At 49.9% G+C, this 22,550-nt stretch overlaps 1 protein-coding gene across 1 annotated transcript in view; it reads left to right on the top strand.

The window, feature by feature from the left end:
• PGBD5 (piggyBac transposable element derived 5) overlaps nt 1–21,188 on the top strand; it is a 68,185-nt gene extending 46,997 nt beyond the window's left edge. Inside the window, exons 2-7 of the mRNA XM_040968130.1 lie at nt 1,010–1,437; nt 7,855–7,989; nt 11,041–11,221; nt 14,558–14,755; nt 19,393–19,498; nt 20,871–21,188. Coding sequence (XP_040824064.1) covers nt 1,010–1,437; nt 7,855–7,989; nt 11,041–11,221; nt 14,558–14,755; nt 19,393–19,498; nt 20,871–21,066 — 1,244 coding nt within the window. The 3' untranslated portion in view covers nt 21,067–21,188. The remainder of the gene's footprint in view (nt 1–1,009; nt 1,438–7,854; nt 7,990–11,040; nt 11,222–14,557; nt 14,756–19,392; nt 19,499–20,870) is intronic.
• The last annotated feature ends 1,362 nt before the right edge of the window (nt 21,189–22,550 follow it).

The raw sequence follows: 22,550 nt of genomic DNA, 5'->3' as shown, positions 1-22,550 counted from the left end.
CATTTAAGAAGTGCATCCATGATTGTGCAGTTTGCAAGAAGTAAATTTGGGTGCCAACTCCCCAAATCTGTCCACCTGACTCTAAAACCTGAGCTATCTTGTGTGCATTCTCTGGACAGTTTTTCTAGAGAAAGCATGTTTTTCAGAGATCATGTCAGAAGTAAAGGAAGGTTAAGAGGAGCAATAATTAAAATTTAGAAGGATGCTTTAACAAGGAATTGCGATCTGAGTACAGTGGGAGCAAAGCCTGTTATCCCCAAATACCTACATGCTGTTGGCCCCTTTAGGTAACCACATGAAATGGGAAGCCACAGCTCTTTAAAAAGAACATACCCATCCCCAAGTTAAGCTGGCATGATAATAATGTACATTTGGTACAAACCATACTTCAAAGTCTGAGATCTGATCTTTTCCTGAGCTAGTGAGTCTGGCGAGATCTTTTCTTCATGGCATGAACACAAGATTAAGCCACTGTTGTTTGATGGTGTGTTGCGTGTCTAAGCTGGGGTGTTAGCAGGTTGGATGTTTAAATGCATTTGCTGCTTAACAACATGTTGGTGTAACATTGGGCTTCTCAGGAATGTGACCCCATCCTAGATTGAGGAACATCTCTCGGTGGGTGTATTCAAAGGGACTGTGTTTGTCACCATCTGTGAGGTTTTTCTGACATGCCTGAAATTAACCAAGCTCTTTCATATTCACTCACTAACAAATTTGGAGTCTCCCTGTGGGGAATGCATCATAAAAATTGCTGTCTTTTCTGGATGGATTTTTTTCAGGCCCTAAGTGGTAAAAGTGTTTTGTTTACAAAACTTACAAGATAATGAAGGCCAGGAAAAGTGTACAGTCAAGCCCAGGGCAACTTCTGGGTTGCAGCATTGAAGGCCCCTGCTTGAGGAATGAAGAGGTTGGCTTCCCAGGGAGCTGGAGCACGAAGCAACCGCTTACATGCTGAGCCAGGGCCCTGGGAATGGTTGTCATAAACACTCATCCTGCCTTTGGGTTCCAGGTCCAACCCGGAAGATGCCCTCCAGCGCCAGTGCCATGGACTTCTTCCAGCTCTTTGTTCCAGACAATGTCCTCAAGAACATGGTGGTGCAGACGAACATGTATGCCAAGAAGTTCCAGGAGCGGTTCGGGAGCGATGGGGCCTGGGCCGAGGTGTCACTGACAGAGATGAAGGCATTCCTGGGCTACATGATCTCCACCAGCATCTCCCACTGCGAGTCCGTGCTCAGCATCTGGAGCGGCGGCTTCTACAGCAACCGGAGCCTCGCCCTGGTCATGAGTCAGGCCCGCTTTGAGAAGATCCTCAAGTACTTCCACGTCGTGGCCTTCCGCTCCAGCCAGACCACGCATGGCCTCTACAAGGTTCAGCCCTTCCTTGACTCCTTGGAGAACAGCTTTGACGCCGCCTTCAGACCTTCTCAAACGCAGGTGAGGCTGGTGGGAGAACAAGGGCCTCTCACCTTGGCTGGTCCTCCCTGCCTTGCCCAGCCACGGAGTTCCCTTCTAGGTGCCACCTGAGACCCTTCCATTTCCTTCTGCTAATCCACATAGTCTATGAGAAGGGAGTAGTAATAATGGCTTCTGCTCGGAGGTGAGTCACAAGGGGGCCTTTTACTCCAAGATGAAATTTCCCTCCTGTATCCTGCCCTGTCTTTGTCCTCCTCTGATGATACTTACATTCCTAATTATAGGGAACCTATGAAAAGGGGCTCAAAGCGCTTATAGGTGTCAGGTAGTGAGCCTGGAATTTCATCTTTGTTTTTTATGTTCTGGGGATTCTGGGGCAGGACTGTGATCCTCTGAGTGTAGCTTGAGCAGTCTGGACCTCTCTGTCCTAGCTCCCTGTGCTTGCCACAGTCTCTTCACTCATTCCAAAAGGCAGCAGATCTTGTGGCTCCTGTGCCCCTGTCTGCCTCCCCTGGGAGTCTGCCTGTGCCTGTTGCACCTATCCACAGCACTGTGGAATTCCCTGAGTAGCTTTCTAGTGAACCAAGCAAGTGGCTACTTTCTAGAGATTTGTTTAGGCAAATCCAGGAAGACTTTGGGTCACGTGAACCAGCTCCCTTTGATTTATTGTACATGGAGAAGGAAGTTCAGTTCCCTCATGTTTATTTTTAGAGTCCCATCCACCTGTCTGTTCTTCTTGTGCTTTTTCTGTGAAGATCCTCTGAATAAGCCTCTAACTCATGTTGACGTTCTTCTGGAACCTATTCCTAACTCTCAGTATTGTGCCTTCTTCCTGTGTGGCTGAAGACCAGAGAAGGTTCTTGCTGTTTTGTTGAAGACTTGATGAATTCAAAATGAACCCAGTCAGGGCTGGTGTGGTGCCACAATGGGATAAACAGCAGCCTGCAACATCAGTGTGCCATTTGGTCACTGCTCCACTTCCAATCCAGCTCTCTGCTAACTGCCAGGAACAAACAGCAGAGGATAGCCCAAGTGCTTTGTCCCTTGCATCCATGTGAAAGACCCAGAAGAAACTTCTGGCTTTGACCTGGCCAAGCTCTGGCTGTTGTGGACATCTGGGGGAATGAACCAGAGGATGGGGAATCTTTCTGTTTCTCTCTCTTTCCCTGTAGCTCTTAGTTTCAAAATGAATAGGTGAAAATCTTTACAAAAGAAAGGCAGAGAGAAGGGAGGGAGAGAGGGAATCCAATCAGAATATGTGGCTGTGGCCAAGGGAGCAAAAACCACAATCTGATTGTCCTGGAGTCAGTCAGGAGACTGGGAGCGCGCTGTGCTCAGGTGTCTGTCAGGAACATCTCAGCCACACATGGGCATCTTACCCTGATGACTGAGACACCTATGTCCAGTGTCACGGTATTGGGGTTCAGTCCTTAGCTCTGTCCCCCCATTTGAGCTTCCCACCATTGCAGACCCTCGGAGACAGCAGGCGAGATGGTACAAGTACTTGGGTCCCTGTCATCCATGTGAGAGGACTAGTGTGAGCTTCTGACTCCTGGTTTTAGCCAAGCCCAATCCTGGCAATTTATAGGAACTTAGGGAGTAAGCAAGTGAGAGGTTCTCTTGTCTATTTCTCCCTGTCCCTAGATTTTTTTTTTTTTAAAGAACGGAATGGAGACAGAGGGAGGAAGAGAAAAAGGAAAGATGGGCCCAGCTCCTTGGATGGTTGACAGATACCAGCCCAAAGATAGGGCTGCAGCGGATCCATTTAGCTCCAGCCAGATGGGCCTGATCCACGTTTATACTTCCCACCTGTTGTGTGCCTACTGTGTGCCAGCCCCGTGCTGTCTCTGCACTCTAAAACTGAAGTGTCAAATGATTTCTTTGCCTCTTTGGCATACTGCAATGTCCCCTGGGAATCTGCAGCTCACAGACTTGTCCCTCGGGTGCTTCAAGGGAAGGCCCAACAGCGTTTCTGAGCTAGGCACGGTGGCATAGCTCAGCTGCAGCTCTGTGAGTGGGTAGGTGTTGCTGGAAGCAGCTCCGGCTTCCCCAGGGGTGCAGCTTAGCTAGACAGTGCTGAGAAGGCCCCAGGAACACAGAGAACCTGTAGAGTTATGGTTTTCTTCTACAACTCACAACTTTTTACTGCTAAGACAGAGAAATGGGGCCTGATATGAGGCTCTGTTGGGAGAAGCACTCTTAAATAACACAATTGTTTTGTTTTGTTTTCTCTTTATACTGACTTCCTTTACCTTGATGTGTTTTGGTTTTCTAGTGGTGCCCTGTTGGCCAGGATCCCCGCAGGCCGTGGAAGAGCATTAGAGGCAGGGATGATGCCTATGGATGTGATGAGGGGTGAGGGGAAGTGGAGAGCACAGGGGACCAGTGCAGCCAGAGCTGGACACCCACTGCACCCCATCCTTCAGCTTAGAGCAGGAAGCAAGGCAAAGCCAGGTGTGAGTGCTGTCCCAGAGGCCTGTGGGCCCAGCTCTGTGTTAGCGCATGGGGAACAAGTTTAATACAAGGAGGTGAAACCCTCACTAGAGTATGGTACCTCCTCACTGAGCTGTGATTCCCCGTGCTCCCTGGAGCAGCTTCTGATAGATCCTCCGACAGGGTGGCAGCCCAGGTGCACCTTGTACACCTTAGCCTTTCTTGTTCTTTCACAGCTGCCATGTGCAGCTTATCTCCACCCTATATTCTTCGCAGAGATATACCTGCCTCTTAGAGAAGAAAGGGGTTACCCATGCTGATCCCTGAGTGGAGAGGCCAGAAATTCTGCAGATTTCTGATTTCCCAGCCTGTCCTGTCTGTGAGAAGCCCTCCCTGGGCTCTGGCGCATCCCACCCCAGGAGAAGCAGGGGCCTGGTTGTGAGTTGCCGTCAGCTATCCCTGTGCCTCACAGTTTCCTTGAAGGCCATCATTTCTGCTTGCTGCTCTCTGCTCAGGGGCACAGGAGCCTGGAACTGCTTTGCACCCTGTTCCCTCATATGCCCCTTGGGCTCAGTGCACCACCACATGAAAGACCATTCACTCCCACAAACCTGGCCAATTGCTGCAAGTTTAGTTTTAGGGTCTACCGAGGACTCCCAGAAGCTGATGGTAACCGAAGTGTCAGGAGTGTGCTTGCTCACAGACACAAAACAGCAGACTCTGCATTTTCTTGAAGGTGGAGTTGGATTCATTCAAGCAGGATTCTTCAAGAGAGGTGCTGCAGATAAATGATGTGGATGTTGGGGCCTGCTCCTGCCTTAACCTGCCTCCTGAGCTCCTCCGACAGAAGGGGGCCCTGAGGTGCAGCTGGAAAGCAGAGGAATGCTTACGAATCGGCAGCTTGGAGGAGGAGGAAGGCATGGCCTTCCTGGCAGGCACAGCCTTCGGAGCTCTGGGGAGCATACCACACTATGCCACATTTAGTAAATGATGTTTTCATAATTCATTTATTGATGATAGGAGGAGAGGGCAAAATCATAAAGGGTCAGAATAATCTTGCTGACCCTTTTACTTTGAGGTGATTAAATATGAATTTGCCACTGAGGATACATTCAATGCAAGGAGAGTACAGGTACTTTTAGTCTGAAGAGGAGCAGGAGAGGGGGCTGCTGTGTTGTCCCTGGCCTGAGAAGGGAGAAGGAATGGGTGTATCGGTCAGGGAGGGACAGGCAGGGCAAGGGCTTCTGGGAGCCTACTTTCTCTCCGTCCCCACTATCCCACTGTACATGGATTTTGTGCATTTTGCTAGAATGGGTCCAAATTGGACCTTGAATGTTTTATGAGCTGCAGAGGGCCAGCAAGTACAGGAAGGCTCAGGGAAGCAGCCAGGGCAGCCACTCCTGCCTTCTCCTTCGTGAGCCTGCGACAGGGGAAGCCAAGCATAGTGTCCCCAAGTGCCTCACAATTTAAAAAACTATATGCAAGCTAAACCATGAACAATACAAGGCTGTTATTTTTAAACAAGGAAAACAAGGCTTCATCAATAGAAGAATGAAAGATCCTGTCCAGTCCCCACGTGGTATCACCCCCGCTTTCTGGCATCACGGGGGAATTTGCTGGAAATGCATGATTGCGCTCTACTGAAACAAAGCGGGTGTTTTAGCAAGACCTGTAGGTGCCTTGTGTGTTCGGACTATTTCTGTAAATGACCATGTAATGAAAATCCATTTTTAAAAATTTTGTTTTCATTTTATTTTAAAGGCAGATAGAGAGAATCTTCCACATGCTAGTTCACCCTACAAATGTCTACAATATCTGGGCCTGGGCCAGACTGAAGCCATAAGCCCAGCACTCAATCTGGGAGTCCCATGTGGCTCAGGCACAGGTACTTGAGTCATCGCTGGCTGCTCTCCAGGTTGCACATTAGCAGGAAGCTGGATTAGAAGCAGAGTAGCTGGACTCAAGCCAGGCCCTCTGATGGAAGGCAACAGCCCCAAGCACTGTCTTAGCTACAGCCCCAAAATGCTTACCTCAGATGTAGCTGTCATCCACTGGTCACTTCCCAGGTGCCTGCAGCAGAGGGCAAGGGAAGGGCAGTGTGAAGCCAGGAGCTGGAATGTAATCCAGGTCTTTCACATCGGTGACTGGGAACCCAATTACTTTAGTCGTCACTTCTGCCTCCCAGTGTCCACACCAGCAGGAAGGTAGAATGCAGAGTCAGAGCTGGGTGTCAACCCCAGGCACTGAGATGTGGAACACACATGTCCCAACATGAGGCCAAACACTCAGCCCTAACCGGAAGTGTTATAAACTTTGTGTGGGTCATGCTCTCTGTTTTGTCTTGTCTGTTCTGCCGTTGTGACCGTAAAGGTCACTGCTTCTTGCAGAAAGTCTCAATAAAGCTCTATTTGGAAGCACAGGCAATGAGTCTGATTCGGTGTGATTTGCTAGTCACTGATCCAGCGCATTATGTGGCATTTGTGCAATCTGATCGTTGCCAGTGTATACTCGAGTTTATTTTTAAAGATTTATTTTATTTGAAAGACAGTTACAAAGAGAAAGAGAGGTCTTCCATCTGCTGGTTCATTCCCTAGATGGCTGCCCGGGGCTGGGACTAGGTAAGGCCAAGGTTAGAAGCAGGGAGCTTCTTCCAGGTCTCCTGAGTGGGTGCAGGGGCCTGAGGATTTAGGCCATCTTCTGCTTCTTTCTCAGGTACCTTATCAAGGGACTAGAAGTGGAGCAGCTGGGACTTCAACCAGTGTCCATATAGTATGCTGCCACTGCAAGTGGAAGCTTTACCCATCATGCCACAGTGTCCGCTCTTTACGATGAAGCTTGAAATAGGATTGGGAGGGAAGGATGGCACTGTCTTAAACTTCATCTGAAACACTCCTCAATGCACTTTATCTTGAAGAATAATATATCAACCACTCCCTTGGAGCCTGTTTGTGTTATGCCATTTCTTTTTACTTTATTGTCTTCTTGTTGAAAAAGTCATATGACCACATCATTAAAAGTTGAACCTAGGGTGACATAAGTTTGAAGTTTGCATTGGGGGGGTCCACTGTCAGCAAGGACACACACTGGGAGGAGAGCCAAAAGCCAAGTCGCTCCCTGGGCATCTGGGGGCACTAAGGATGGTATTTTTAAAATACATATTTATTTTTGCAAAGCAGAATTACAGAGAGGGGAAGAGACAGATCTTCCATCTGCTAGTTTTCTCCCTCAAATGGTCACAGTGGCTGGAGCTGGGATGATTTGAAGCCAGGAGCTAGGAGCTTCTTCCTGACCTCCACATGGGTGCAGGGGAGATCCCTGGGTTATCCTCCATTGTGTTCCCATGCCATTCTCAGACAGTTGAACTGGAACTGGAGTAGCAACTGGGACATGAACCGGTACACACATGGGCTGCTGATGCCACAGGCAGAGGCTTACTGCGCTACACCACAAGGTCAGTCCCAGTGAGGATTCCCAGCTGCCAAGAAGAGTTGTGACTGACATGACAGCTGTTTAAAAATCCGCTGAAGAAACATTGTGCTTGATTTTTGCTTCTCAGGGAACAGAAATCAGATCATAGATGTAAACCCAAGGGGTGTAGTTGTTGGTGGAGCAAGAGAAAGAATATCTGAGCCATTGGCACTATCTGCCAGTGGAAGCAAGCTTCCGTGACAGGAAGTGGGTACCCACCAACAGGTGTGTTCAGCCAGGGGTCAAGGACCCAGGTAAGAGTGGGGCCTGGAGGCTGGCCAACAGCAAGCAGCCACAGGAGTGGTTTGCAGGCACGGAGCAGCTGCCGTCTGTCCTGGCTGTCACCTGCTTTGCACACACTTCTCACCCGAAATTGCTGCCGAAATAGATGTTACCCTTCGTGGGTGTGAAGAGTCAGAATCAGAGGCGTCGAGTTCCTTAGTCTCTGTTACACATGGTCACAGGCCGAAGCTGGCTTCGAACCCCTGAACTAGCGCTGCCTTCTGTGAGAACCTTTGCCTTTTTCCTTCCTTCCAGGTGCTACATGAACCCCTGATCGATGAGGACCCTGTGTTCATAGCCACATGCACAGAGCGGGAGCTGCGGAAGAGGAAAAAGCGGAAATTCAGCCTCTGGGTCCGGCAGTGCTCTTCCACGGGCTTTATCATCCAGGTGAGCCCCAGGACAGCCCAGGCGGCGTCAAGACCTGCTGTTCAGGGACCTGCAGCTCCATTGCTGACAGAACTTGCTTGCTGGCTTATTCCTTTTGACTCTACCTGGGTGCACCAACAGAGGCCTTGGCCAGGCTGCTGCCACACCTTACTAGAGCAGCAGGACAGCAGGGCCTTGGAGAGGCCACAGCCATGCCAAGCACTATCCCCTGCACATTGTCCCTCCCCAATGAAGGCTCATGCCCTGGCAGTGTTAGCTGGAGGTATTACTCATGCCTTGGGCAGTGAGAGATGATCCCCATCTTCCCAAAGGCCATTCCTCAAGGCTTTGGGCTTTTCTAGGATGCCCTCTCTCTCTCACCCAGGTTTCTCCCTTCCCTTCCAGTCCCCAGACCTTCAATAGCCAGCTGGGGAAGTTAGCCTGTCTCTCAGGAGTGTGTCCTGGCATCCGTGGCCTCCTGGCCCCTGAGGGCATCTACACAGCTGGCAACTGCATCCTTCCTGAGTCCAGGAGGTGCCTGTCCTCACTGTGGATATTGGCCATCTGTGTGTGTGTGCGCGCGCACACGCAGGTGTCCTCTAGGAAAGACCAATGTATGCTTTTCCTTGAAGTCCCATCCTGCTAAGGCTCTAGCTCAGGACTGGTCAGACTGCATCAGCGGGAAGTAGGGCTGAATGAAAATTAGCTCCACTTAGAAGATTCTAGATCCAGATGTAAGTGAAAAGCAGAGATGCCAGAGTGACCTGGAATTTCTTGGTGGCCAGAGGAAAAGCTATGGAAACTCAGTGCAGCCTACCGCTCTCACTGTGCCTTTCATTTGAGTGTCTCCTGGAGGGACATCTGCATGAGAAGCAGGCAGGCTATCACCTGGACACAAAGCAGTGAAACAGCAGTGATGCCGAGAATGCTAATAAATCTTCAATATCAGTTTAATGCTCTTGATTTCATTTGAAAGGAAATCTTACAATCAGATGGAAGTGGCGTGGAGGTGCGGGGTCAGTGTCATGGCGCAGTGGGTTCAGTGGCTGCTGGCAATACCACCATCTTCTGTGAGAGTCCCAGCTCGAGCCCCAGCTGTTCTGCTTCCAATTCTGCTTCCTGCTAATGTACAACAGAGGGTGACTCAAGAACTGGGGCTTTTGCCACCCGCCTGGGAGACCAGGATAGAGAGCCCAACTCTGGCTGCTGCTTCACCCATGCCAGGCTGCTGCTGAGGAGTGGACCACTGGGTGGAAGGTCTCTGTCTCTGTGTCTGCCTCTTCCTCTCTGTCACTCTTCCAAATAAATAGATTTTTAAAAACTCAGATGAAAGTGGATAAGATCATCTAATACAAACCTGCTTTATGGCTATAAAGCATTAAATATCTCGTGGAGTTTTTGAATACTGTAAAAATAAGAAATCCTCAGTTGAACCATCAAAAAAAAAAAAATCAGATGAAAGTAGTTTTAAAAATCTGTGTGATTTAACTGCAAGAATATAGGGAAGTCCGCAGCAGGACGGAAGTGAGGGGTTGAGATTAAAGCAAGCATCATCCTGAAAATGAAGCGATCATTCATTTCTGAGAATGAGAAGGAAGCAGCAGCTCACTTCAAGGAGCAGGAGGAAAGCAGAGACAAAGGGCAGAGAGCTGCCGCACCTGAGCCATGCGGTGCCGAAACTTCCGGCCCCTCCATGAAGCAGGGAGAATCCCCATCTGTCCTCGAATCACAATTCTAGATCCTTCTTCCAGCAATTCCTTAAAAACATGTACCAGCTCTGATTGGTGGGCCAATCTCCCACTTACACATGTGCAGACTGTCCTGCAGGGCTGCTTACATTCAAATCCTGGGAGGGTGTTTGGCACAGTGGGTTGAGATGCTGTGTGGGACATTCCCTAGCACAGTAGCCCTGGTGAGGTTCCAGCTCCACTCCAGGTATCAGCCTCCTGCTCATGTGCAACCTGGGAGGCAGCAGGACGGTGGCTCAAGTACTTAGGTCACTGCTACCCACGTGGGAGACCAGGACTGAGATTCAGGCTGTGGGCTTCAGTCTGGCCCAGTCCAAGCTAACTGTGGGCATTCCTCTTCTGGTATCCATTCACCTTCCCCTGTCTGCCTCTTGGATGATGTTAATGCTAGCAACTTGCACACAGGATTTAAACACTGCCTGCAACAGCTGCTACCTGCAATGCTGTTGTCCCATAAGGGCACAGATTCAAGTCCTGGTTGCTCCACTTTCAATTCACCTACCTGCTGAAACACCTCAGAAAGTGCCAGAAGATGGCCAAAATTCTTGGGCCTCTGTACCCATATGGAAGATTTGGGTAGAATTTTAGGTTCCTGTGTTTATATTGTCCTGGATTTATGGCTATTGATGGGTGAACAAGCGGGTGGTAGATCCCTCTTTCCCTTTTGCTGTTTCTCTCTGTAACACTGCCTTCCAAATGTTTTTTAGATTACTCAGACCTACACATCTTCTCTGCTGATCCTGGGCTCAAAAGAGAGTTTCTTTTTTTTTTTTTTTTAAGATTTATTTATTTTTATTGCAAAGTCAGATATACAGAGAAAAGGAGAGAGAAAGATCTCCCATCCGATGATTCACACTACCCAAGTTAGTGCAATGGCCAGTACTGCGCCAATCCAAAGCTAGGAGCCAGGAGCTCTTCCAGGTCTCCTGTGTGAGTGCAGGGCCACCAGGATTAGAACTGGCACTTCATGAGTGTTACCATGGAGAGTGAATGTGATCTTTACGATTGTGCTTTGTGCATTAGAAAGCTGTATCTGAACAGAATATGCGCAGGTGAACACATCCCTAACCAGTAAGGTTGCCTTCACTGTTATTGGTGGAAAACTTACATCTGTCTTACTTCAGAACTGGAGCATGTATTTGTGTGGCTCTGAGCTGCCAAGTTCGTTACCTCTTACTGCTTCCATCCTTTTCTACCTTGACTCTTCCATACTGAAGCTCCTGTGGGCCTAGAGGGGCTGAAGGAGGTGGTACTCCCACAAGGAAGACCCCTGCTGTCCAAGTCTTTGGACTCCCATCCTGAATGTCATGTGCTTCTGTCACAGATTTACGTCCACCTGAAGGAGGGTGGGGGCCCTGATGCCCTGGACGCCCTGAAGAACAAACCCCAGCTCCACAGCATGGTGGCCCGGAGCCTGTGCCGGAATGCAGCTGGCAAGAACTACATCATCTTCACGGGGCCCAGTATCACCAGCCTGACCCTGTTTGAGGAGTTTGAGAAGCAAGGTTGGTCAAGCATGGATCCAGGACAAGTGTGACCTCCACCTTCATGGGGATGTGGTGGAGTGACGGGCCTGGGTGGGGAGTGGCTGGTGCAGGTCTTGGGCGGCCAGTCATAGGGACCGTGTCTGAGTTTATGGGCTCATGGTCTGAGGGCATGGTGGCTGTTTTCAGGCTATTTTGTGGACCCTGAAGGCACTTGCCAGGCTATTCTCCTACAAAGGCAATAGAAAGTCCTCACTTCAGCCCCTTCCCTGATGATGGATGAGAGTTATGGGAAGATGAGAATAACACAGTGGGCCTCCGAGGGGCCTGGGATTCCCTGGGTACTTGACTCATACTTTGCCAAGACTGGCCAAGCCTTCTGTGGCTCTGCAGAAAGAGGAAACAAAGCCAGCGAACACTGTGGCAGGAGGTGCCTGGTTTGAGGGTTTGACTTAAGTGCAGCAAGCACCTGGTTGGCTACATCAGCCTCCAGAACCGCAGATCAGACATCTGGCCTTAAAGCAGCTGCCACCCTGGGAGCTCTGCAGACACCGTAAAGAAGCAGTCCCGGAGTCTGTGCAGCTTGCTGGCCTGGGCTTATCATCATTGCCAAGCCCCACTGGGAAAAAGAAGCATGCAGAGATCAGACTTTGTGAAGAATGGAAAGAAAGAAAAGTTGGTCCTGATGCACCAGAAGACAGGTTCTCCTGTTAGAGCACATATGCATACACAGGCTGAGCACATGGCACGTGCACAGGCTGCCATCCTTACGTACTAGCCAGAGCAAGTCCCAGTGTGGGTACAGCATGGGCAGTGATGCACCTGCTGCTGGTGTTCATGCATGTTATGGAGCCTGCTCCCCATGTTGCTCTGTCTACCTGCACTGGGGGTCAAGCAGTGTGCTCAAGGCTGGCTCGGAGCATGTGTGTCAGGTTGGCTCAGTCCAGGCAGAGCAAGGCTGGAAGGACAGTGGCCAGGTCCCAGGATGGTCCCCGGATGGTCCCAGGCTGCCAGGGCTGCACCTGTCATTCTGAAAATGGGTGCCTCCTGGCTCCAGGGCTTAGGAGAATGAGAAGAGGTTCTTGTGTCTTGATGGAAATGATTAGATGTGGAATTTGGCTTACTCAAGAGAAGGCAGGGTGATGCATGAACAAGAGCTCACTGGCTGTTTTTAGAAGCAGTTACAACTATAGAGCTCCTCACACAGGTGTTGGCACGAGCTTCCTCCAAAGTGACAGGGCGGTGGTCCTCCATTGTGCCCATGTCACTGATGGTCACTGGTGGCTCTGCCACCCCTAGGACTTCATTGTATTACTCTGGATTAGTATCTCTCACACAAAATGTGTGAGTCTAGCAAGAAAGACAGCTGAACTAGTTGTCCCTGCCAGGGCACAATCTGACTACCTTGTAAAAGAGCTACAAAAGATGTTCCACTATAAGGATAGATTCATGGAAACAAGGGTAGTACTTGCCACTCCTCCTTCACTCTGTGAAGATGCAGATGCTGGGGCCAGTGCTGTGGTGCAGCAAGTAAAGTTGCCACCTGTGATGCTAGTTTCTCATATGGCCACTGGTTCTAGTCCTGCCTGCTCCACTTTGTTTTTTCCCAAGATTTATTTATTTATTTGTTTATTTATTTATTTATTTATTTATTTATTTGAATGAGTTAGAGAGAGAGAGAGAGAGAGAGAAATATCTTCTATCCTCTGGTTAACTCCCAAATGGCTACAGTGACCAGAATTAAAGTGGTCCAAAGCTGGGAGCCACGAGTTTCTTTCGGGTCTCTCACATGAGTACAGAAGCCAAAGGACTTGAAACTATCCTTTACTGCTTTCCCAGGTCATAAGCAGGGAGCTGGATTGGAAGTGGAGCAGATGGGACACAAGCCAGCACCCATATGGAATGCTGGCAACACAAGTGGAGAATTAGGCTGATATACCACCATGCTAGCCCCTGTGTTTTCAATCTAGCTCCTTGCTAATGCACCTGGGGAAGCAGTGGAAAATGGCCAATGTGGGCGACCCAGAAGCTCCTGGCTCCTGGTTTCAGTCTGACCCAGCCTTGGGGAGTGAACCAGTGGATGCAAGATCTCAGTCTCTCTCTCTCTCTCTCTCTCTCTCTGCCTCCTGCTTTCACTCTCTAGCTCTAGTTCTTTCAGTTTTTTTTTTTTAAAAAAAAGTTAAAAAAGAAAACACAGATGCTGGTTGGCTGCTCATGTACATGGAGCTGCAGATGAGTGGTGAGCACATCAGCCTATTTTTGTGATCTTCCCCACACTTGTTTTTAAAAATAGTTGCTTCTCCTTAAATCTTGAGATTAGGGTAGCTTGGTTGGGTCCAGCCAACTGAGTGGAGCTGTAGGCAGCAGGGAGCCTCCTCACGCATACCTCTCAGCATTACTTCCTCTGTACCTGCACCTGCACCTGTTGCTGGCGAGGGCTGTGGGCAGCAGCCAGGAGAGGAACTTGAAAGAGAGAATTCATCAAATTGTCCTTCTTCCAATGCAGGGTGGAGATGATGAACCCTGATGCACATGAGATACAGAATACATTCTAGGGCCTCAGGAGGGAGCTGAGAGGAGCTGAGAGGAGAGGTCACCATTGTCCTCTCCAAGGGTTCAGCCCAAGGAGGGGTGTCTGGGACACAGCAGGACCCTGAAGGGGAAGCCCCGCAGAGGCCTGGAGTCCAGGGAGGAATATAGTAAGGCCTCAGCAGAAGTTTGTTGATGCTGCTCTCTGCTACCCACCCCAGCCACTTCTAGGGAGATGGCCCTGGGTCTGAGAGGACATAATCCCTACCACTCACTGGAGGACACACAGTTGAGGTTGAGTCTGTGTTCTTTGTCTGTAATTGAGCTCCCCAAGGAGATAGGACCCATGTTTCACATGGCTTCCTGGAGTGGTACAGCTCTGTCCATAACCTACCAGGCCTCAGGATCATGGAATTCCAGCCAGGCTGGCCTGTCAAGTGGACCTGAACTTCATGTCTGTCCATGAGCCTTAGGAGTTTTGCCTTCATCTACCCTCAGTTCTTCTACTTCTGCATGCTTATGATATCTGGCCTTAGATGAGGTGATGGGTGCATGTGTTGTATACCTGATGAGCCTTCTAGTGGCAAAAGCTCCATCATTCCTGTGGTTCCATTGCTGCACTATTGCCTTTCATGCAATTTTAACATATATTCATGTGAAGTTCCAGGGGAGACAGTGCAGGGGTCCAAAGCCATGAGCTGTGGCTCTAAAGGGCCTCCTGAAGGTTCTCAGGAGCTCTGTTTTTACCTTGGGCCTGCCCAGGACTTGGAGCTACCTACTACTCTGACAATGGCATGTGTGTGATTCTGCAGCCTTCTTCTCCACCAGGGATCTATTGCTGTGGCCTGCTCAGCTCCAGGAAGAGTGACTGCACTGGCCTCCCGCCGTCTATGCTGACCAACCCGGCCATTCCTCCTGCCCGGGGCCAGTACCAAATCAAGATGAAGGGCAACATGTCCCTAATCTGCTGGTATAACAAAGGGCACTTTCGCTTCCTGACCAATGCCTACTCCCCCATGCAGCAAGGTGAGCACTGGGGCTGTCCCAGGGGACTTGGTGGGCAGACCCAGGCTGCATGGTGCAGAGGAGGGTGTGCACCCCAGCTGTGCTGGGTTGCTGGGTCACATTGGTCATGGCTGCCACCCGTGTCTGTCCAGGGATGGCAGGTGAGGAAGAGCTTTCTGAGCTTTGAGTGAAGTCGGGCTGATGGACTGACAGGCGACCTAAGCAGCCTCTCTGACCCCACCCTCACCCCCTGGTTGCACATGGGGTGTAGTAATCAGTTATGGTTGAACCCCAGGCTCCGAGATGGATCCTTTCTTATCTTTCAATGTTGGCTACAAAGTACCTGTATTGGCTGGCTTGCCAGGTATTTGTTAATTTCTTCATGAATTTTCTCTGGGGTTTAATAAAATAAATAAAATTCATTTATTATCAAGAGTATTACTTAGAGTCTGTATTTAAAGTAACCTCCAGTAAAAACACTATTACGTGGAAGAGGAGAAAATTGAGAGAAGGGAGCTATGAAAGATTTACAGTGGCACCACACACAAGAACATTCTCTAGTATTCTTTTACATGAGGACACTTTATTGTTTTCACTTCTGAAGGAATGCTGCAAGGAGCATGTGTGTGTGCATGTGTGTAAGTTTGTACAGCTTCTGTGTGTACCATCCTTCCACGTGTGATGTGTGTGCATGTATGTGTGTGTATGTTGTAGGGGGTACTGTGTTCATGTGTTGTGTGTGTATGATATATCTGCTCCTATTTTGTGATATATGCATGCATACTTAACGTATGTTGTATATTTACTCCCATCCATCATCCCTACATATATGCTGAGTTACATTTCTGTAGTAGTCATAATCAGGATGCTCAAGCAGGTGTCAGCATTGCCCTGTGTCAGGGCTATAGGAAGCAGGCACTAAGGAATACCATGGCCGTTTTTGGAAAGGTTTGGAATTTATCTTGTAAGCTGAAGGGCGGAGTTTGGATTGATCTAGACTGCAGTGCTGAGGGCCTTGGTATGGGGCAGGGGGCATTTCCAGGGAGCATATTTGGGAGAAGATGGCAGGAACTGTTTCCCATCAAGTTGTTTTCAACAATGGTTGCTGAAGAGGGATCCCAGAACAGCACACTGTGTTGTCTGAAGTGAGTGTGAAAATGAGATTTAAGGCAACAACCTGGAAAATCTTGCAACCCAAGCTTAAAGATTAGGAGCTTCAAATCAGACAGCAGGGGAGCTAGTAAGGACATTGGTAGGGAAAAAAAAAACAGCTGGTAGATTTGACTTTTAAATCCATGAACTTGAGGCAGGCATTTGACCTAATGGTTAGGACCCGGGTTGGGATGCCAGTATCCCATACCACAGGGCTTGGGGTTGAGTCCTAGCTGTGGCCCCAATTCCAGTAGATGGAGATTTTTTTTTTTCTGTTTTGGTCTCTCAGGTTTAAAAAAAAAAAAATCTAATGAATGTAGTGTTTCTGTTTAATTTGGTTACAATTCCCAGTTTCAAAATACTGTGTCTTACATCTAAAGCCTCAAATCCTTGCCATGACCCCAGCATACCTAGAGACTTGCTCCTTCTTGTCCCCTCCCCTGGTGTCTCTAGAAAGTGGCAGGTGCACACAGGTGCAGCTCACATGAGACGAGACAGGTGCAGGTCTCAGGTGGCCAGCTGCGGCTGGGGCCAGCTGCTCCTTCCCACTGGAAATCCTTTTTCTAGGTCGCATTTTTAGATTTCCTTTCTTCTCTGCTTAACAAAGAGAAATAGTTTTCTCTTTAGTGTTGTTCAAAAAAAAAACTTGTCTAAGAAGAAGAAAAAACATATTTCATCCTTTCAGCCCTACTCTAATTCCTTTACCTGCTGCCCTATTAACATGTGAATGACCCCCTGTTATTTCTAACCATGTGAATGTCTTATTACATTGATCTTTGGATGTAACTATTTCCTCCAGATCCTCCTAGAGGACGTGCTAGATCTTGGGAGGAAGAACTCTGCCCAGCTTTGGGGTGCTGGGTGTGCCCCAGAGCTGCACTTCTGTGCCCATCTGAGGTTCCTCCAGCTTTGTCAGTTCTGTTCCTGTTCATCTTTGAAGCTGTCGATCTGACTGGTGGCAGTGTTGTCACCACTGATAAGGTTGGGCATGTCTATACGTGTTCATTGATTCATTTCAAACGGTTTCTTGCTGTTCTTTTCAGTGATTCTTTTAAAGCATTTGTGAATTTTCTTCTTAATTTGAGCTCATTCTGCCTGTAGCAGATTTCTCTCTGCATTTCTTTTCCTTAGGTTATGATTTATGCTTAAGTTATTTCAACATAAAAAACCTTCCCTCTCTATGTAGGTCATTCTGTTGGCTATATTCTCTACACCCAGGTCTTTATAGACTCCTCTGTCCCCAAGACCCTATGAACACAAACTCAGCAGTTGTTAAGTAGTGCAGCCTTGAGCTCTCCCATCCAAGTACTAACCAGGAACCAGGCCCAACCCTGCTTAGCTTCTGAGATTAGGTGTGTTCAGGGTAGCATGGCCATACACAACAGCCTTGAGTTCTTACTATGGTGTACTTCTGAGGTATCTCGATGCCTGCCTTCAAATGGCCTCTGCTGTTTTACAGTGGTTGGTGGCAAGAGTTGGTTGACCAGCAGTCCCACCTCTGCACCTGAACCATGTACCAAATGCTTCATCTTTTCCTAATTATTTTAAATGGCACCCATGTGATAGGCCATATATTCTAAAGATTGCCTCTCAGTCTTTTGTCCTGTTCTGTCTCCTTTTACCTGTCCCCATTACTCTTTTTAAAAAACTTAAATACTGTACCATGTCAATGGACACACCACGGAAAGTCCAACCCTGGGAATTTTGTTCCTGAAAGCTGTATTGAGTCTGTCATCTCCCACTGGCACCTTTGCCCGTTGAAGATCTGGATTCACTCAGCCTCATGGGAAGGCCGAAAGCATGTGAGTGGGAGCCAGGTCTTGCCTCATTCATTCAAGCCTGAAGAATGATGTCACTAACAGGAGCCCAGAGGAGGGTGCAGAGAACACTGCTCCTGGAAGGTGAAGACACGTGGAACGATGACCTTAAAGATCTGTAAATTCTAAGAGAGTCATGAAGCAGGCAGTCCTTCAGCCATGGGCAAGCTCTCCTGGGGTCACAGGCACGCAGCGTGCACCAGTGAACAGATGGACACCATGCATGGTGTTCTTGCTATGTCTGTTATGGGCCACAGAGATGATAAGTAGCACCTGACTTCCTGGTCCCATCCGCAGGTCTGAAGCTCAGCAAAAGATGTGCTGGGGCAGGCACCTTACCTTTTCCAGTTGTAATAATATCTCAAAATCTAAACTGACATGAGGGAAGGATAGTGATCTTGTTTTTAAACTAAAGGAAATGCTCAGAGACTGAAGTAGGTCTGAGACAATGACAACACAGGTGCCCCTTCTCTGGTTGCCTTCTGAAACCAGCTGCCAAATCCAGGGATAACATGGGGTTCTATGGAGAGTGGGCCCGACTTGTTGGACACACTGACCCTCAGAGTGGGCAGCCCCCAGAAGTCACAGATCCCAGCAAGGCCCCTGCAGGTGACAGGGCCTGAGCCACCCTCATATCCTGGTCCGTACTTCATGGGCAAGGAGGCAGCTGGCCCCAAACAAAGCTCTGGGTGGGCTTCTGGGGGAACTTTCCCATTATACTTTATCTAGTTAGCTATTGCTAAGATGACACACATGGGTGAACTAATCTCTTTTAAAATGGCTCACCAGCTAGTGTTATACCTGTGATGGTTCCATGAGGAAAGGCTGGGAATGGAAGAGGGAGGTAGGCCCTAGCAGCTCCCAGACACTAACTGCTAACAGAAGGACCACGTGCTCTGGCTGTCTTTGTTGCTGCAGGGTGTACTGATACCATATGGAGCCGGCCCGGGAACCCAGGCTTTATGACTATGGCTTGGGCAACCATACAAGGCGGGTGTGCTTATGGGTTCCCATTTGTTTCTCAGGCCCAGCCAGTGGAATTTGTGAATCTCACTATGACTTGAGCCCAGCCCTTTGTCCCTATCTGTCTTTAGTAGGAGGGTGGGGGTCCAGTTGGGAGTAGAGCCGGGGAGGATCTCTAAGCTGCCCTGCATACTGAGGTGCCTTCCAGCCCCAGAGCTCCTACAGACATGAAAGGGGAGGGCTCACTCTTCTGCTGTGATGGAGTTGGAAATGACTCCACAGGCCTCCCTGATCTCTTTCCAGAACGCTTCTCCCCACTCAGCCCGGAGGGAGACTCGCGATCTGGTGTGAGTGGGCAGGGGGAGGAGTTTGAGTCCAGAATATACCCCATTTGATGTCTCAAGAGCCAGTTGGGTGGAGCACCCTGCCCCAAGCTGCCTGTCAACACCTGTGATGTCCCTGTTCTTGAGCATGCTGACTGCACAGCAGCAGCCTGTGCACCTGACTCACATGTCTTCCTCAACTCCTTGGAAGTGCCCTCTGGCCAGTGTTGTGTGTCCTTCAATTCTACTCCTCCCTTTCTACTCCACTGATAGTGCCACTGCTGCCACCTCCTCTCATTGCCATGGTCAGGGCAGACGGGCTGGATGAATGTGGGCCCCTCTGGGAATCCACACATGTAAGAAGCAGTTGAGGAAGGAGCTTGCTCTTTTGTTCCCCCTGCAGGTGTCATCATCAAGAGGAAGAGTGGGGAGATCCCCTGCCCCTTGGCTGTGGAGGCATTCGCTGCTCACCTTAGCTACATCTGCCGATATGATGACAAATACAGCAAGTAAGTGACCACAGAGTGCATCTCACAGTTGCGTCATCACAGCAAGGCACTTCAGCAAGTGGTCCTGAGTTTCCCCAATTTCAAACTGGAAGGACAGAGACCCTGTGAAACCAGACCCTGAGCCCCTCTCCTGGCCTCCCAGGCTCAGCACGTTCCCCGCTCTAAGCCCCAGAAGGCCTTGCCCAGCACTCGCTACTCCCAGACCTCCTTGCCTTTGCCCCAGTGTGCCCTTCCCTCAGGTTTCCCAACATGCGTCCTCTCTCTCAGCAGTCAGCTCAGGCCTGAGCCTTCTATGCCCTCGACCCAGTCCCTCTGGCCCATACTGCCCTCCTCAGCTGGGACGCCAGCCCAGCTGCTTCACCCTGAGCCATGTGTGCTCCAGTGCTGGGTTCTGGGTTTTTTCAAATAACCCTGAAGATAACCAAATAGGGTTTCATATTGTGGAATATGTGGAGAACACAGGGCATGTGGGTGCAAACATGCACCCACCCATGATGCCCATCTATGCCAAGGTCATAGTGCTCAGGACAGCCACTCAGACAATGGCTGCTGAGCGTGAGTGCAATTGCTAAATCCTTAAGATTGGGCCTTGCAACTTAGTACTGGCCTAGACTAATTCAGAAAGCAACTGGACATTTGCTTAGGAGATGGAAGCCAGCTGCAACTTCTCACCTTTTGTCCTGGTTCTCTCTGGAAAGCCCAGCCTGTGTGTGCCAGGTGGCTACCCAACTCCTTAGAGGTTCACCAAGCAAGTTTGTACTCAACATCTCCTGTGTGCTGGCAACTTATTGAATCCCATGAGACCATTATAAGGCAACGGGCAATTGTTCTGTGACTATTTCTGGCCACCTGCTCCAGGCTGGTTGTTTCAGTGAGATGTTTTGTGGTCAAGGTACACACACAAGTGTGCAGCCAGAGAATGGGTGGCCTGGGAGGAGCAGCATCCTCTGGTGTGCTGGGCAGGTAGGCAAGAGCGGCAAAGGTGCACCTGAGAGGAAGGGAGCACTGTGCCAGGCCTGGGGTTAAGGAAGGTATGGCCAGAGCAAGGACATGGTTGCACAGGCAGAGGGTGGCCTTGGGAGTGGTGGGCAGCAGGGGTGGGACCTGTAGATAACACCTCACACCTGCTTCTCAGGGCCTCCTCCAGCAACCCTTTCCATCCCTCCTGGTCCTTGGGAAGGAGTTGCTTTTACTTTCTGTTTATCTTAAGCACACGTTCATTGTGACAGGGCTCCAGACTAGAGCCCCACCTCCTCCTGCCTGACCCAGCAGCCCTCTGGCACCCATAGGGAGGGCCTTTGGGTAGTTTTGTCCCAGATGGATAGATGTCTTTGAGCCCCAGTGTCAGCCTTTGTCCTTCCTCTGTCCTCAGGTATTTCATTTCTCATAAACCCAACAAGACCTGGCAGCAGGTCTTCTGGTTTTCCATCAGCATTGCCATCAACAATGCCTATATCCTGTACAAGATGTCAGACGCCTACCACGTGACAAGGTACAGCCGGGCGCAGTTTGGCGAGAGACTCGTCAGAGAGCTGCTGGGGCTGGAGGATGCCTCGCCAGCCCACTGATGCCAGCATCACATGGCCAGGCGCAGAAGGAGATGCAGTCGAGGTAGGAGGAAGAGGAGGAAGAGAGCCTGCTGCTTCCATCTGCCCAGCCCGAGACCCCCGGGTACCTCGGGGTGTGGGCTGAGGACAGCGCCTGTCCCAGTTTCCACCGGAACTAGAACCTGTCCCCTGGCAGGGAGCACTCTGCAGGCACAGGAGCCGCACCCTGGTTCTAGAGGGTGCTGCTCTCTCCTCACCACATTCTTGAGGCTTGCAAGGCAGTGGCAGCAGTGGGTACCAGGAAGGCTGTGATGGCACGGCAGGAGATGCTTGTGCCAGGCTGAGCTGTAGGATGCCCTGGGAGTCACACCTGCATATTGAAGATGCAAGGCCAGCTGGAGATCAGGCTCAAGTTCACAGCGGGGGAAGCAAGCCCTGTTGGGCTCTGCTAGGCTGGGGTGGTTCACGAGGTTGGCAGGGTTTCAGGAAGTCACCACGTGAGGGAGTAGCTTATAGCAGGTACCTTAGAAGAGGGAACACAGCCCAGGGAGCACCGCACATGGAGACGGTGGGAGCGTCTAGTCAGTGAACAGAGCAGCCCTCCCCCACCCATTCCTCCTTTCCTCTCTGGCTGGCGGGTGGGAGGAAGAGGGAGATACTATGGAGGGTGATGCTGTTTTTTACTTTGAGATGTCTTCAGGTTATTTTCTTACTGTTGCTATAAAGGGAAGGAATTGCCCTTCCTACCCCAGCCACAGTTCCTTGCATGATTGCAGTTTGGTGTGTATGCCCAGCATCGAGCCACATCAGGGGCCAGGCGGTGGCTTGTGTCCACTACAGACCCTGGGCACCTGCAGGCCTTAAGAGTCATCACCAATGTCACCATCATTGGCAGGAGTCCTTGTTTTTGAATGTGTAGTAGCATTGCTGAAACAAACAACAGAACCCTCCACGGAAGACTGTCAGCCAATGTCCTTGCTCTCTGAGCAGTAACCCTGGTGGCCTCTGCCATCCTCAGAAAAGGACAGACAGGTGGCCTTGGGACAGGACTGTGGTGACACTTGGGATGGGTGTGACTTGACCCAGGAGCCAGAGGGGCTGGCTCGCTACGGGACAGGAAAGACCAGGCAGGGAACCCATAGCTGGCACCCACAGGGCTCCCAGGAGATCTGGGTTATTGTGTCTCTCAAGGTGGGGGTGGTGGGCCGGGCTGACCCTCCCTATAGACAAGGAACTGCCGGGTCACCGTGCAACCCAGTTTATGTCAACACCTCATTTTTACAAATGCAAAACCTATTCTACTCAGGCTTTGGGACGTTTTTTCTTGTTCACACTCAGTTAACAAAAGTGTTGCTGGCAGCATGCTCCCAAACCCCTGTATCATCTTTGTTCAAGTTCATGGTGATGACCCTCGCCCTGCGGTTTTAATTCGATGCCATGGACCGTGGGCCAAATTTTAGATTGTGTCTCAAAACACTTTTGCTGTGCCCTTGAATTGGATTGAA

The sequence above is a fragment of the Ochotona curzoniae genome, unplaced genomic scaffold, assembly GCF_017591425.1.
Source record: "Ochotona curzoniae isolate NIBS_2020 unplaced genomic scaffold, NIBS_Ocur_1.0 scaffold_4683, whole genome shotgun sequence".
Taxonomy (NCBI): Eukaryota; Metazoa; Chordata; class Mammalia; order Lagomorpha; family Ochotonidae; genus Ochotona; species Ochotona curzoniae.
The sequence above is the reverse complement of the archived record's forward strand: the minus strand, read 5'-3'. Positions and strand labels throughout refer to the sequence as shown.